General features: G+C 47.5%; 1 protein-coding gene across 1 annotated transcript in view; it reads left to right on the top strand.

Annotated features, from left to right (window-relative positions):
- Nucleotides 1-14,194, top strand: part of LOC144179907 (uncharacterized) — a 518,871-nt gene that overhangs the window by 461,254 nt on the left and 43,423 nt on the right. The window contains exons 7-14 of the mRNA XM_077708329.1: nucleotides 679-824; nucleotides 954-1,069; nucleotides 2,398-2,542; nucleotides 3,153-3,313; nucleotides 3,615-3,706; nucleotides 5,209-5,352; nucleotides 5,847-6,009; nucleotides 8,312-8,383. Of these exons, the coding sequence (XP_077564455.1) occupies nucleotides 679-824; nucleotides 954-1,069; nucleotides 2,398-2,542; nucleotides 3,153-3,313; nucleotides 3,615-3,706; nucleotides 5,209-5,352; nucleotides 5,847-6,009; nucleotides 8,312-8,383 (1,039 nt within the window). The remainder of the gene's footprint in view (nucleotides 1-678; nucleotides 825-953; nucleotides 1,070-2,397; nucleotides 2,543-3,152; nucleotides 3,314-3,614; nucleotides 3,707-5,208; nucleotides 5,353-5,846; nucleotides 6,010-8,311; nucleotides 8,384-14,194) is intronic.

The following is a 14,194-nucleotide window of genomic DNA, read 5'->3' as shown; positions in this document are numbered from 1 at the left end:
CCCCCCCTCGGCCACTAAGCACGTTTCTTCAAAATAGCGTTCATATTCTTGTCGAAAACACGAACTCTTTTAGTCGGACAAATTTAGGCCGATACTTTGAATGTTCACAAGCGTAAAAACGTATGCGCGAAATGAATATCGAAATAAAAGGCGTGCTAATAACTGGAAACTGGTTATTTCAGTTTTAAGTTTAACCAACACCATATCGCAAGCTCTCGGGTGAACACCATGTTCATTTTAAAGCGAGAGCTCTACTACGGCGTGTCTCGTAAAGGTCATTCATCGTGTCGCAATGACTTTGAGCGACCGGAGTGCCAGTGTGGCAGGTGCGACGTCATGCCACATGATCCTCTACTAAGATGGGTCACAGTTGCGCTAGCTCCGAGCGCGTTTTTCTGCAAAAAACTTAAATAAAAGTAGGGGTAAAGCCCGCACGCGCAGTCTATCGCGGGAATTATGACTGAAAATAAAGGAACAGGGGCTGCGACTCAGGAAAAATTTGTTAAAGTAGCGAGAAAACAACTTAGCGAAAGAGAGAGGGAAGATAAGAAAAATAAAATACAAAAACATTTGCGCCCGAAAAACTCAGGTATGGATAGCTAGACGGCAGCAAGCATGACAACTAGGTTTAGAAGCGTTAAAACCTGACCCATTAATTGTACTGTTTGTTTTTCGCAGGTTTTACGGACATTACGCGCTGGATGTCATAGCCAGATGCGCTTTCGCAACAAAGCTGGACTCCCACAGTGATGAAACAAACGAATTTGTCACCAAGGCAAGGAAGGCTTTCAGCGGCGGCGTCACCCTACCCCTGCTGTTGCTATGTAAGAGTTGATCTCGTGTCTTCTCTCAAGCTTATACCGGCCATAAAAGAAAAAAAAAAAGAAAGTTGTGCGGCCAATGAGAGGTGGCTCGTTTTGCCTAATCAATACGGGTTCGTTTCGCTTTTGCAGTTCTGTTCCCGGGCATAATGAAGGCTTTGAAAGTGAAAGCTTTTAACTCGGAAATCTTTCAATACTTCAAGGACGTCTCCGTGAGCATTATACAAAAAAGAAAAGTGAAGGATCAAGTAAGTATACTTTTTACCTTTCTCCAATATGTAGTGTGATGCTCGTTCTACTAACTTTAGCATTTAAGCTCAGTGCTGAAATCGGTGTGCCTTGAAGGCGTGATAGGCTACACGTAGTAGCCGCTGTGATATAGCTACACTAAGCAGCTGAGCAAGTTATGAAAGCAGGTTAAAACTGGTGCAAAAAATATGGCCTCGTAAAAAAAAAGCCAAAGAAAGTTCCCGAATTTTATCCAGGCACCCTGATGCTGAAGCATTGTTTAGTACCATAAAAAAGCAACCTGAAGACCAACAAAAGCAGATGCTTGAGATAATAATGTTGGGGAGTTGTCATAAATGAGGCGGAAGAGCAGGAGGAGAAAAAGCGGATGGAAAGGCAGGGAGGTTAACTAAATGTAGATGTAGGGCCTTGTTTTCTACCCTGCACTGGGGAGGGAGGAGTTCAGGGGGTAAAAGGTAGGAGAGGCGAAAAATTAAAACAGTTCCACGCAACGTGAAAGCTGTCGATGTTGGAACTTGGTTGTTGAAGGAAAAAGAAGTGACATTGAATGGTGGTGCTGGGCCTGCACTGCATGCTTGGGGTATGGGCCCGGCTCGTGCACTTCGTCTTCGCTTCTTCATGTTCGGTCATGGATGCGGACTGAGTGTGGTCTGCGAGACGCTCAATAAAGCCGCCTGTTGTCCTTGAAGCGCGCCGTCTTCTTGTCAGTCGAAGTGCGGAGCAGGGATCGCCAGAGTGGCTGTGGCGCCATCTCTTGACTAGTTTCAGCATCAGCCTGGTGTTGATACCGAAAGTAGTCAAGGGAGGGCGCCGCAGTTCCTGAAAAGGCCTATAAAGGGCCGCCAGCTTGTGTTTTTATTAATTTGGGCAATTACTGCGTCAAATGATGATGTTTTCCTTATTTTATGTTATCGGGTACTTACTTGCGGCCTAGCAACGGCAGCTTCCGAGGCAATGGCGCAGTGCAAAGATCCTCCCCAACACTTTGCATATGAGTAACGCGTGCCTGTGTAGCGCAATAGGATACGAATCAGATTCGTAACTCGAGGGACCCGGGTTCGATCACTACCAGGGAAAGCGGAGATTTTTCGACGCCTCTGTTTGGGTGCGTGGCGTCAGGTGACTGCGGTGGCTGGACTACGACAAGGCGGGCGCCCCTAAAGTGCTCAGCACTTAGAAGGAATAGCTAGGAACGGGCACGCACGCACGCACGCACTCATGGCCCTTTTCTTTGGCACTCAAACGTTCGTTTAACGTCACTAAAATCTTAGTAGAAATAGTGCAAAGTGGTGTTAGCTCTAATCCTCGGCCACCCTTCGTTCTTCAGCGCAGTGAGGACTTCCTGCAGCTCATGATGGACGCCCAGGAAGGAACTCTGACAGAGGCCATCGACACCGCTACCGGGAAGGAATCTTCGGAAATCTTCAACCTTGACTCCGAACTCAAGAATGACGTCTCGTTCACTTCGAAGGGTGAGTGCTTGACGGTATGGCCACGTAAAATTTCGCGCTCTACGCACACTGCTGATGGCGTTCTCTTACGGATGCCTCCAGGTGTCTCGTGTCCAAGTTGTTTTTTGATAAGGATCAAAATATGCGTGACCTTCAACTCCACAGGAGACTTTGACTTTGATTAGAATTTGCCGACTATGTTCGTATCGGATATGTAAGGGCACAGCGTAAACGTCCGTTCTCCTTCTTACGGGGTTAATCGCGGGAACAAGTCGCGGTAGTTTCGAGTGCTAGATACGGTAGCGGGTAAAAAAGAAAGATGTGTATCTTTCCTGCATTTAAGATCCTGCCGTTAGAAATTAACGTTGAGAGGTAAACAAGACAAAGCTTCAGACGTTGCACTACTGAAGTCGAGGTCTTCTACTTATTCATTAAGTCCGTGTTGCTACACTTTAATTTAATTGTTCTCTGTGCAAGACATATACCTATCTTCTTTGTCTGGCAATACTATACGCTACTGGAAATTCTTTAAACTGCTGCTGATTGTCCTATTTAAATGAGTACCTGATTATTCCAACGACGAAACGTTCTTTTGGATCGCCCCCTTCCCCCGTTTTCTTTGTGCATGCAGCCCTGACCGAGGACGAAGCGTTGGCCCAGTGCGTCCTTTTCTTCCTCGCCGGCCACGACACCACCTCGTCCGTGCTCTCGTACGCGGCATACTCGTTGGCCCTCAATCCGGACGTGCAGGCTAAGCTTCGCAAGGAGGCCGACGACTGCTTCGCCACACACGTGAGTACGACGCAGCACTTGCGAAGGGCACACCGAAAATGCGCGCAGAAGCGCAATCAGTTGGCCCCACATTATACGTGGCTGAAAAAACAGGGATGAAAATTGTGAAAATATTTTACAGCAATATTTCTTTGCAGCTTTTTTTCGTTGTCTTAGGCCAATGTGGAAAAAATAGCACCTTATGATTAGAAAAAGCGTGCGCCTTAAACATACGTAGTCTAGGGATAAATGGGACACCAGCAACAGAAGGACGGTGTATTAACAAAACCTTATTTATTACCCACATTTGCAATATTTACAGGGGAAGGAGCCCAGCCTTGACGCCGTCTCCAAGCTGTCGTATCTCCACTGCGTTGTGTCGGAGACGCTGAGGATGTATCCGCCGGCTCCAAGGTGCGTTGAGAGACGCCGTTGGAGGCGCTAAAAGCTGTTCCCGTTTTATTGGCATGGCGGAGTTAGCTGAACTGATTGGTTCTCTGTAATGTGAAAGCCATTTCAACTGATCATCATATCGTTGGGACCAAGCGGCATTAAGGAAGGGACGTAGTCTGAGACGTAGGTGACACGAAGATAAGATGGTCTGTGGGTTGTGTGGTCATCACAAGAGGCGAACAGTCACGAGGTAATCTTCCATGGCCAAACAATAATCTGACAAGGGCGGCTGAGCGGGTTCATCAAATTCTGCAGCTCAGAGAGTGCTTTAACGAGTAGTGCAACTTGTTTTAACTCTGTATAGTTTGTAGTATGCACTAGTAGGGTTGGAGTAGTAGTATATTAGCGTAGTGTGGTAGTATAGGGGATAAGGTAACCAAGAAAGATGAGCACAACCAAATTTGTGAGCATTCACGAACCCGAAAGTCAAATTTCGGGTTCGTGAAAGCAACACCAAGTTGGTGAACGCCAAGCACGACTTTCTCTCAGACCCATTCCAAACTGTCAGGCTCACTGTATTGCAGAACATCGGTTACGCAAAGGTGTTCTCTGGCAGCGTATACGATATACAGGTGTGTGGCGTGATAACGTGTCCTCCCTCTAACCTCCAAAGCTCTTTGCAGCATATGGCTGTAAAGAATGCAGGACGAAAGAGGCAAACCTCACCTGAAATGTAGATACAAACGTATTTGCCTTTTATGTCCAGAGCACTTTAGGGGCTCTCGTTGTCGCAGCTCACTCGCTGGACCCAAGTAGAGTCACACGGCGTTCCGTCGTAGCGGCTGTCGTCGCGGCGTAACCCAGAGGCTTCGAAAGCCGAGCGGTTTATACAGTCACAAGCGTTCGAAACTCGTGAACCGCTGCCGCTTGTCATACATCTCCCCGTTGTTTAGCGCAAAGAAAACTGCAGGTACATTTGAGGCAAAATATACGTAACTGACCGGCAGCGCCCGCGTTCATTTAGTTAAGAACGCTCGTTCTGTGGTTTTTACGATAGTAAGCGAAAAAAAAAAAGGGGGGGGGGGGGCAGTGCAACGCCGGCATGTGTGTGAGGAAAGCAAGCACAAAAAGAACATAACTCCCGCTGGCGCAGCTTCAGGCAGGGGACGGTGCGAGCACTGCGAAGGCGGGAAATATGAATTGCATTGGGTGGTAGCAGTGAGCAGATAACGGCGCTGCAGCCCATTATGGCGAATCACTGCTCTGCACTTCCGACAGCTTTCACATTGAGCGGAACGGCTTTAATTTTCATCCCCAAAACGCTTGTTACTTAAAAGTAACATATTCGCAGAATAAAAAAACCAAAAACGTGTCGTTCTGCAAACAACCGGCCGTGTATACTTTCGAGAAATGGCAATTCTTTTAATGGTTTCCCAGGCATATGTTTGCTTCCTCAACCTGTACTGAAAGGAGCATAAAAACGTTAGCATTGAGTTCACGCTCTAATTTTTCTGTACGCCCAGGCTGGAGAGGTCCGCCCTTGATGACTACGTTCTCGGAGACACCGGGATCACAGTGCCCAAGGATTGCGTCATTGGCATCCCAGCCTACTCCATGCACCATGACCCCGAGTTTTTCCCAAACCCGGAGAAGTTCGACCCTGACAGGTGAGGGCCGTTTCGAGCGTTGTGGATGCGTTCCGTCGCGTTTTTGAAGAGAAATGACGGGGGAACTGGCAGGCCTTTTGATTGGGAGAAGTCGTTCACAGCTAGTGAAAAGACCAGAATAATAGGTCAGAATCATAATATCAATGTTCCTTTATCTTTTCCCGCGAGCACCACGTCTAAAGTCCACTGATTAGTATCTTTGAAAGCCGGGCAGGTCAACAACAGTAGCTGCTAGTCTTCCGCTCAATGCCTTTCTCTTCAAAATTTTAGATTTGACTAGATTTTAAAAACTATGCCTGTGATTGGCTTGAGACAAACGTGAAGGAGACGGATAAACTTTTGCCCGCAAAAACGCCGAGCTTACGGCGGAGCGTGGGACGGCAAATGCTCATAGATAATAGACGCTGCCGTCCGTACAAATACCATAGAGGCCCGCACAGAGCAAGCCAGTCTGGTGTAAGTACATTGCTCCTTCTGTCTCCTGTCGTCCGCAGGTTCAGCGAGGAGAACGTGGGCTCCATACGGCCGTACTCGTACCTGCCTTTCGGAGCGGGCCCTCGCAACTGCATCGGCATGCGTTTCGCGCTGCAGGCCGCCAAGCTGTCGCTCCTGCACTCGGTGCACAGCGTGCAGTTTGTGCCCACGGAGAAGACGAAGGTAAGTCGGTCGTGACGCAATGTTATTGTGCACAACCACGAATGGGCACCGCACTGCTCATCTCGACACCTTTCGCTCGCGTATTTTCTTTCCTTCCTTCTTTCTTTCTTTCTTTCTTTCTTTCTTTCTTTCTTTCTTTCTTTCTTTCTTTCTTTCTTTCTTTCTTTCTTGCTTTGTCATCCCCGCACACATGCATGCACGCACGCATGCACGGGCGCACACACACACACATATAATTTTCACACACTTAAGAAAATCATTTTTGGGGTGCGATCATAAACTGAACTTTCTCAAATGGGAGAAAGGTCAGGACCCGGCTGGAACGTGGGGAATTTATTTTTTCATTTGCCATTGTGACTGTGTGTTATTGCGCGCGTGCGCGAACGCGCACACCCAGGCACATATACACACATGCCAACATACACCCGCCACGGTGGCTCAGTGGCTAAGGCGTTCTGCTGCTGATCCCAAGGACGCGGGCTCGGTCCCGGCCGCCTTGGCTGCTTTTTTGATGGAGGCGAAACGCGAAAACGCCCGTGTGTCGAGATTTCGGCACACGTTAAATATCCCGAAGATGATCTAAATTAATCCAGAGCCCTCCACTACAGCGCGCCTCATAGCCCAGGTGTAGCTTCGGTGCATTAAACCACGCAATCAATCAATCAATCAATCAATCAATCAATCAATCAATCAATCAATCAATCAATCAATCAATCAATCAATCAATCAATCAATCAATCAATCAATCAATCAATCAATCAATCAATCAATCAATCAATCCATAAAATAACGCAATACATACATTCATACACACAAACATACATACATACTGTTTCATTCGAGAAGGCTTCCCCGAACCGGGATCCGTCACCTCCGCCAATGTAGTGGTAGCGTGTTGGTGGAGCGGCCAGCAAAGGTTCCTGCCTTGGTGACGACGGCAAGAAACCGAAGGCAAAATTTAACTGGTATACTGCATGCCAAGCGATGAACAGCGACGATACAGGAAAGTCAACCTTCCGAGCGAGCTTACAGCATGGCTCGAACAGAGCGACAGCGGGATCCGATGCTGTCAATTTAATGCATTCTGTGCTTGGAGGAACCGCGTATTTATCCCCGAAGAGCTAACGGTCAAACAGCTTTCCTAGTACTTTTGCAGGCAGCACGAAAATAGTACAGACGTACAGAAACGCTCTTTCCCGGGTTCATGAGAGCCGTAAGTACCGGCGCTCGTTGAGTCTGAGAGAGGAGAGGGAGATCTCGACTGCGGCGTCCGCTTCGCAGATGCAAGTCTCAACACGAAGAATAGGTTGTTTGGTATTTTGTGGCCGCTGAGGTTTAGTCAAAGACAGCGAAGCGCCCAAGTGGCGGCCGTTCTCCGGCATGTCCGAGGAAGGCAGGCTTTCTTACACAGCAGTGGAGCTCTACACAAAACTTGCAGCACGCACGAACAGGGTAGCGGCGCTCTGAATCGTAACAATACATACATACATACATACATACATACATACATACATACATACATACATACATACATACATACATACATACATACATACATACATACACACACATACATGCATGCATGCATGCATACATACATACATACATACTTTACGCGATCACGGACTCCATTAATGGTCGAACGTTTCGCAGTTTTGACAAAATGTGCAACTAGCTGCTACTATAAATATTTTTTCGTGTGGGCGAATGAATAGACGCCAAAACTCATTGACTAAAAAAACTGAGTTGCGTTTTGTTGGTGTCGGTCACCGCATACTGCGGGCAGCTTATTGTCAGCGCACTGCGTTTGCTCGTAATTTTCTAATCGTTTGAAGGGACATGCATTTTGCCTATAATATAAGCTGAAAAGTTCGAAGGTCATTTCCCTTCATTTTCGGTTGTTTGTCTATGCGTGTTTTTTTTTGTTATTCATTTGTAACTGTTCTTTCCGCTTCCGATAATCGTTTGATCGGTGAGCGCATCGTGGGCTTGAATACTGGCCTATACGGAGCACGGAGAGAGACTGCAGTGAGGCCGGCTGTGCATGCTTGTCAGTAGGATAGATACGAAATGCGAAACTATGGGAGCGCACGTTCCGCGCATGCGCAACCGGAGCCACGAAATACGAAACTATGCGTGGGCATATTTTATGCATGCGCCGTCCGAGTTGGGAGGAACTACTTGTACTTGATGAGATAACCGCTGATGCTTCAGAGTTGCCAGAGCTGCGATATTGTTTCCGGACGACGCCGTTCACAGCCGTTGGCAATAACCTTCGTTCGTTTCTTGAACACCGTTCCAGGTACCACTAGAGTTCGTCACTGGCCTCGGACTCCTCACGGCAAAAGACGTCACTGTTGGCATCAGACCAAGACCATACGACTAACTGGACCGAAGTGTTTGTTCGCAAACGTGTCACCGCCTTGTGAATAGTCATTTCAACGTTTTGTTAATAATCATAACTTATTATTACCTTTGATACTAAAGCTCGCCTTATCATGTGATTAGTACATTGTACATACACGTGGCATTTTCCTTTTTCGTTAGTGTCAGTTGCAAACTGAATAAAAGGCGTCATAATTTCTTTGCCGTGTTTCTGGCGTTATGATGAACGCACAAAATGCGTGCCTCCATTTGCCCAAAAAAAGCAGCCTGGGCGATATGACCGCATGTGGCTTGTGTAGAGAAAGGCATGATTAGCAGTTTCGGCGAAATATTGAACTACATTGGGGGGTAGTCACATAAGTCTCAGTTATTAAAAGACGGGAACGAGTGCTAGCAGCGAAGGAGAATGAGGGATGCGGACGTCAAGAAGAAGGGCTCGAATCAGGCCGGTAGCAAGATAAACTTAAAATAAAGTACCCTTTCAAGCCTTCTTAAATAAAAAAGCTCATTCAGTTCTGGGATTACAGTTGGTACAATCATCAACTGTATGTGTGATACTATAACGTTAATCTCGCTAAACGAGCCTTGAAAAATAGTTTATTTAGCAAACAGAATGAAAACAGTGACGACTGTGTCAAGCGATATCACGAGTAAACAACCCACAAGTCCCGCTGTGGCGTATCGCCGTATTTACACGGAGAAGAAGGACTGGACATAGGGTAATTTGGAGTCACACTTACCCTAACTGACCTCGGAATTCGAAGTGTTGATGGATGTTTTAATCGCGGAAAGTGTTAGCTGTACTCATTAGTTACCTGTGTAACGCCCATCAGTCATTATGGTATAACGGGCAACAAGGTTTCTGATGCGGCCGCCAGAGAAGCCTACGACCTCAACTTCACCGTTGGAATCCCGTTTTCAAACGAGGATAGCAAAGCAGCTGCAATCGACCTAGGATCGCAACTCCAGCTGGCGGCTTGGCAGGATCCTCTGAGCAGTTATGCGCCTCTTCATGCTATAGACCCTAAGTGCGATTTCCGGCATCTGCGGGGTCTTCCAAAGCGCACTGAAGGCGTGTTACACCGGCTGCGGCTTAATGTTGCATACTCCCGAAGCCTCTTGTTTAAGCTGGGCTGGGTAGAGTCGCCATTGTGTCCAGTGTGCTCTACTACTGACAACATTAGACACATTTTAAGTCACTGCCCGCGATATCCTAGTCAACGGGCAACAGCATCGAAGGAACTTGTGCGACTCCAACGTGGAGGTTCTCCAGAACTCTCACACTTCCTTGGACCGTGGCGAAATCATGATGAGGCAGTGCTGGGAACAAAAACTCTGCTTAATTTTCTGGAGGAAACAGGGCTGGAAGAGGCCCTGTGAACCCTCTGAACATATACATTTTGTATATGTGTGCATCCCCCCCCCCCCCACCCTAATTCTTATTTTTCTTTTTTTTAACTCTCTATTTTCCCCAGTCATCTCACTGTATTCACCCACATCTGGAGTAGCAAGCCCTACCGTTAGTGGGGCTGATCTCTTCAACTTTCATCAAAGGTTTTTTTCTCTCTCTCGTCCATCGGCGCAACTGTGCATAGCTCAAAAGTTTGCCTGCCTCCCAACTAAACACTTCAACACCATACACTCGAGTTACCAATCCACGCCGCCGGTAAAGCCCATTCGGCGAATGACCGTTGCAAGGCGCTGGGCAATGCACAATGTCATGTGTGCTTTGCGTAATTATACCACATGTAGCGCAGTCTTCGGGAACCCTTCATGTGCGACAACGTCATTCGTCGAAATTGGTTGACTCCATGTATTAAGGAATGAAAGAGCACTGGGATTAAATTTGGCAGGGAGCTCACCTGCATACAACCAAGTGCGCGGGAGGGGGAGGGAAATAGAGGGGAGCGTAAGGGTAGAGCTCTGTGTTAAAGAGATAGAGAAAGGGAGAAGTCGAATAAAAGATAGGGCTAAGTCAGGCTAGCACGTCCATCAGCAGAACGTTAGTCCGGGCTGCAGCCAGTGCGTGGGGCCGGTCGCCTCCAGGTAATGGAGCAGCTGGTTGAAGGCTTCCCGTTGGGTGACAGCAGGCCCCATCGGGAATGGGAAGTCCTCTACGCCGGTGCAGGGAAAGCCTAAACGCTGGAGCGCTCCGTGACGATGATGATGATGATGCTTAGCGGCTTCCCCTTTGTAATGGGGTGGCGTTGCACAGCGGCCTTAGACGTAACGCCACTGTAAAATTCCCTCGCCAAAATAATAATAAAAAAAATAATAATAAAAAAAAAATAATAAAAAAATAGCCACGCCTTCGGCGCCGCATGGCGGGGACCTCTGAGTAGTCATGGGCACGTTACCAGTAAAAGGTAACAGTGTTACAGTTACAGTTAGCTAACTGAAAAAAGTAGCTCTGCTACAGTTACCGTTACAAAGTTTCCAGAAGTAACTTGTTACAGTTACAGTTACTGCAAAAAAGTAACGTCGTTACTTTCCCGTTTCTGTATCAAACTAAGTTACAGATGAAAAACCAACGATAGAGTTTGCAGTTAAACCTGGGTGTAATGAACCTCTATGTAACGAATTCCCGGATTTAACGAAGTTTTTAATTCCTCATTGCCACTCCCATTGCAGCTCATGTGTTTGCGACCTCTACGTAACAAGACGTTCTGGCGGGTACCCTTGATGTAACGAAGTCAGCAAGCTGATCACTCATCGTTTTTTGCACTTTTGCTTAAAAATCAGCTGGAAGAATTAAACAATTTATCGAATACTAGCACTACTGTAAGGTTCCAGCAGCAAGAAAAACGTCTTGAAGAGTGTAAAAGCAAAATTCGGCATGATGATGATGAACGGAGCGCCTGTCACCATCTTGTGGCTAACATAGCACCCACTTCTGGTTTTTCTTGTGTAGCTGACACCACACCAGGTAGCAAGAGTGACTGCACTTCACGTTTTTTTTTTCTCGCCTGTACCGCAAACTACCATGCGTTTCCACGCGTGAGTGCGGATTCGGTTACGGACTTGGGTTTTGAGCTTCTGTACCGATTCCTGCCGGCGTGTAGTCGCGCATGTCCACGGCTATCTGCGGTATAGATTCGTCGGGGATGAATTCTGCTGCCAGAAGACGAAAAGTTGTGTCTTTTCAATACAAGCACACAATTTCAAATGACGTCTCCGACGGCAAGAAAGGAGAATGTCGACGCCTGTTAAAGTATCCCAGCTAACGCCCTGTCGTCAATTTTGAGTGCGGTAAAGAGCATCAAGTTCGCAAAAAGGCGCCTTTTCAGCCCACTTTTGGTTACCGAAAGGCATTCAGGCACCGAAAAGTTTCAAATTTCAAAAGTAATACTTAAGTTTGTTATACAGGGGTAAGTGAGCTAGCTTCTTTGGAACACCGTATAGGCCTAAGCTGGTGCGAAAGAAGGAGGCACCATTCACGCAGTTTTTCACTCTGAAATAAATCCTTGAAGGGTCAGTTCTTTACTGATGTCTAAAATTTTGGCTTCGTTTCTGCTTCATTCCCAAGAGCCTTAACTTGAATGTAACGGAAACCTGCATTGAAACGAAAATTTGCGAACTTTTGTCAGCTTCGTCACATCCAGGTTTAACTGTACTTATTAAAAACTTACGAAGGCATGCGGGTAGTGAAAATTTTACGTGGCAAAACCACAGAGGAAGGGAACCTAAAAGGAGGCACGCTACACATCAATGCCACCAATCGTTGCGTACGCCTCACTTTATTGCATCAACTTCTTGGTTGATTCACCCTTGGTGTCATTGTGGGTGCCCTGTTCTCGGCGGGCCCCTGCGGTGGTCTTTCTTTACAAGGGTAGGCCTGCTTCATCCTGGGCGGAGGTATAATTGCCAGTTTCTTTTTGTTGTTCCCGCTCGAGTCAAGACGAAAGAAAAGTTTAAATATACCACCTGAAAGACCGACCTTCGGCCTGGGTCTTATGCAGGGAAGATAGACCTCTGAGCGACCTCCCGTCCTAAACTGCAAGAGGAGCAAAAATAATGCTCACAAAAAAGTGTGAAACGGTAACCACGTGAAGCATTTTTTTCCGAGCCACGCAATGAGTGATGCGACAGGGATCCCCAAATGAGAGCGATCGCGCGAGTGACGGCTAAACGCGATCGCAATAATGCCGCACAGCACCCAATACGAGTATTGAAGTACACAAGGCCGCAAGGTTTTTTTATGTGTGCTTTTGTCAAAAAAAAGGAAATAAACGTATTTCAGTAAGCAGAGGGCTGTACGTTTTTAGGATGCACTGTGCCGCCACTCGCTCTTTTCCCTCATTCCCGGAAGATGTGCCCCTTACGGCTCTTCTATTGGCTAGTCGCTGAGGCCACTTCCGGAAGGTGAGCGCGTTTTTCTGGCGACCGGCCAGAACCAAGGAAAGTGATGGGCGATTTCGTCCGCGGCGAAAAGCAGTTCGTCGCTGGTAGCGTCGCTCCCCAAATCGCTTGCAAAATCGCTCCATGTGGTTAGTGCTTAAGAAAGACCCAAGGGTACGTTAGCTTTTAAGAAAGACCCAAGGGTACGTTAGCTTATCTTTGGTGGCATGATCTGCGCAAAGTGCAAAGTCCAGGTCACTTTTGTTCTTTTTTTAGTTTGAAAACAGAGAAAAAAAGTCAATCATGAACTCTACTGCAAGAGTGCTCTCGTTTTCTGACCTGCTATCTCCCACTATGCTGATGGAGCCCATAAGTTTCACTTTTGTTGACTTGAAGACTTTCTAAGTGCAGTACATAAGTTTGTTATTTTTTTTTAACAGCGCCGCGGTTACGGAACTTCACTTTTTTTTCTGTTTTCACTGAACCTGAAAGATGAGTGAGCGGTCTTTTTGTTGTCAACAATTTAAAATTTGCGGCACACGACTGCCGGGCTCAGGCACAGCCCGGGCCGGCTCGGGCCGGCTGAGTCCGAAAAATGTTTTGTTCAAGCCCGAGCCCAGCCAAGGCCCGAGAAAGTGCGTGCTACGTTGCCCGATCCCGGCCCGCCGGCCAAGCCGGGTTCGGGCTTTCGGGCCGGCCCAGGCCCGTGCAGTGCACTAAGAAGAATGTCCAACAAAGTGGAAAGCGCGAAGCATACGTCGGCTTTTAACGAGTGTTACTGTCGAATATTTTTTTATAAAAAGGAAGCAACTGTTACTGTGCCAAAAAGTAAGAGTGTTACAGTTACAAGTTCCTCTAAATGAAAAGTAACTAGTTACAGTTACCAGTTAGTGAAAAAAGTAAACCGGTAACTAGTTACTGCCCAAGACTGCCTCTGAGGCAGAGAAGGTGCTCCGGAGTCTCTTGTTGCGGAGAGTCCGTACATGTGGAGGAAAAGTAGGAGGAGGAAGCGGGGGAGGAGGAAGCGGAGAAAGAGGAGGAGGGAGGAACGCTTTGTTTAAAAACTGGGTCCAGGGGAGAGGGGTGGGAAGGATGCGATGTTCTCCGCGACCTGGGCGGCCCAGTTGGTTTTGGTTAGTGCCAACTGAACTTCCGGGTCGGAGCTCTCCAGGGCTTGCTCCCAGTGTAGGGGGGAAGGAGAACGGGGGATAGGGTCGTGGGGACACTCGCAAAGGGAATGGTAGCGGGTATCCGGTTCGAGACATTGAGGGCAAGGAGACGCAGGGTTGAGATTGGGGTCGATGCGGTGAAGGATAGTTCGGCAAGGGGTTGTGCGGGTTTGAAGTAGCCGCCAGTGGAGAACGGCTTCGTGGGTGAGGGAAGGGTGTGGGGGAGGATATATCCTGCGGAGGAGGCTGAAGTGCTGGTAATGTCCTGGTACAAGACTAGAGCGTCTCGGAAT

Source organism: Haemaphysalis longicornis, unplaced genomic scaffold (genome assembly GCF_048455015.1).
Source record: "Haemaphysalis longicornis isolate Haplotype H1 unplaced genomic scaffold, Haemaphysalis longicornis Haplotype H1 scaffold_4, whole genome shotgun sequence".
In the NCBI taxonomy this organism is placed as follows: Eukaryota; Metazoa; Arthropoda; class Arachnida; order Ixodida; family Ixodidae; genus Haemaphysalis; species Haemaphysalis longicornis.
Note: the sequence above shows the minus strand (reverse complement) of the source record. Positions and strands in the feature narration are given on the sequence as shown.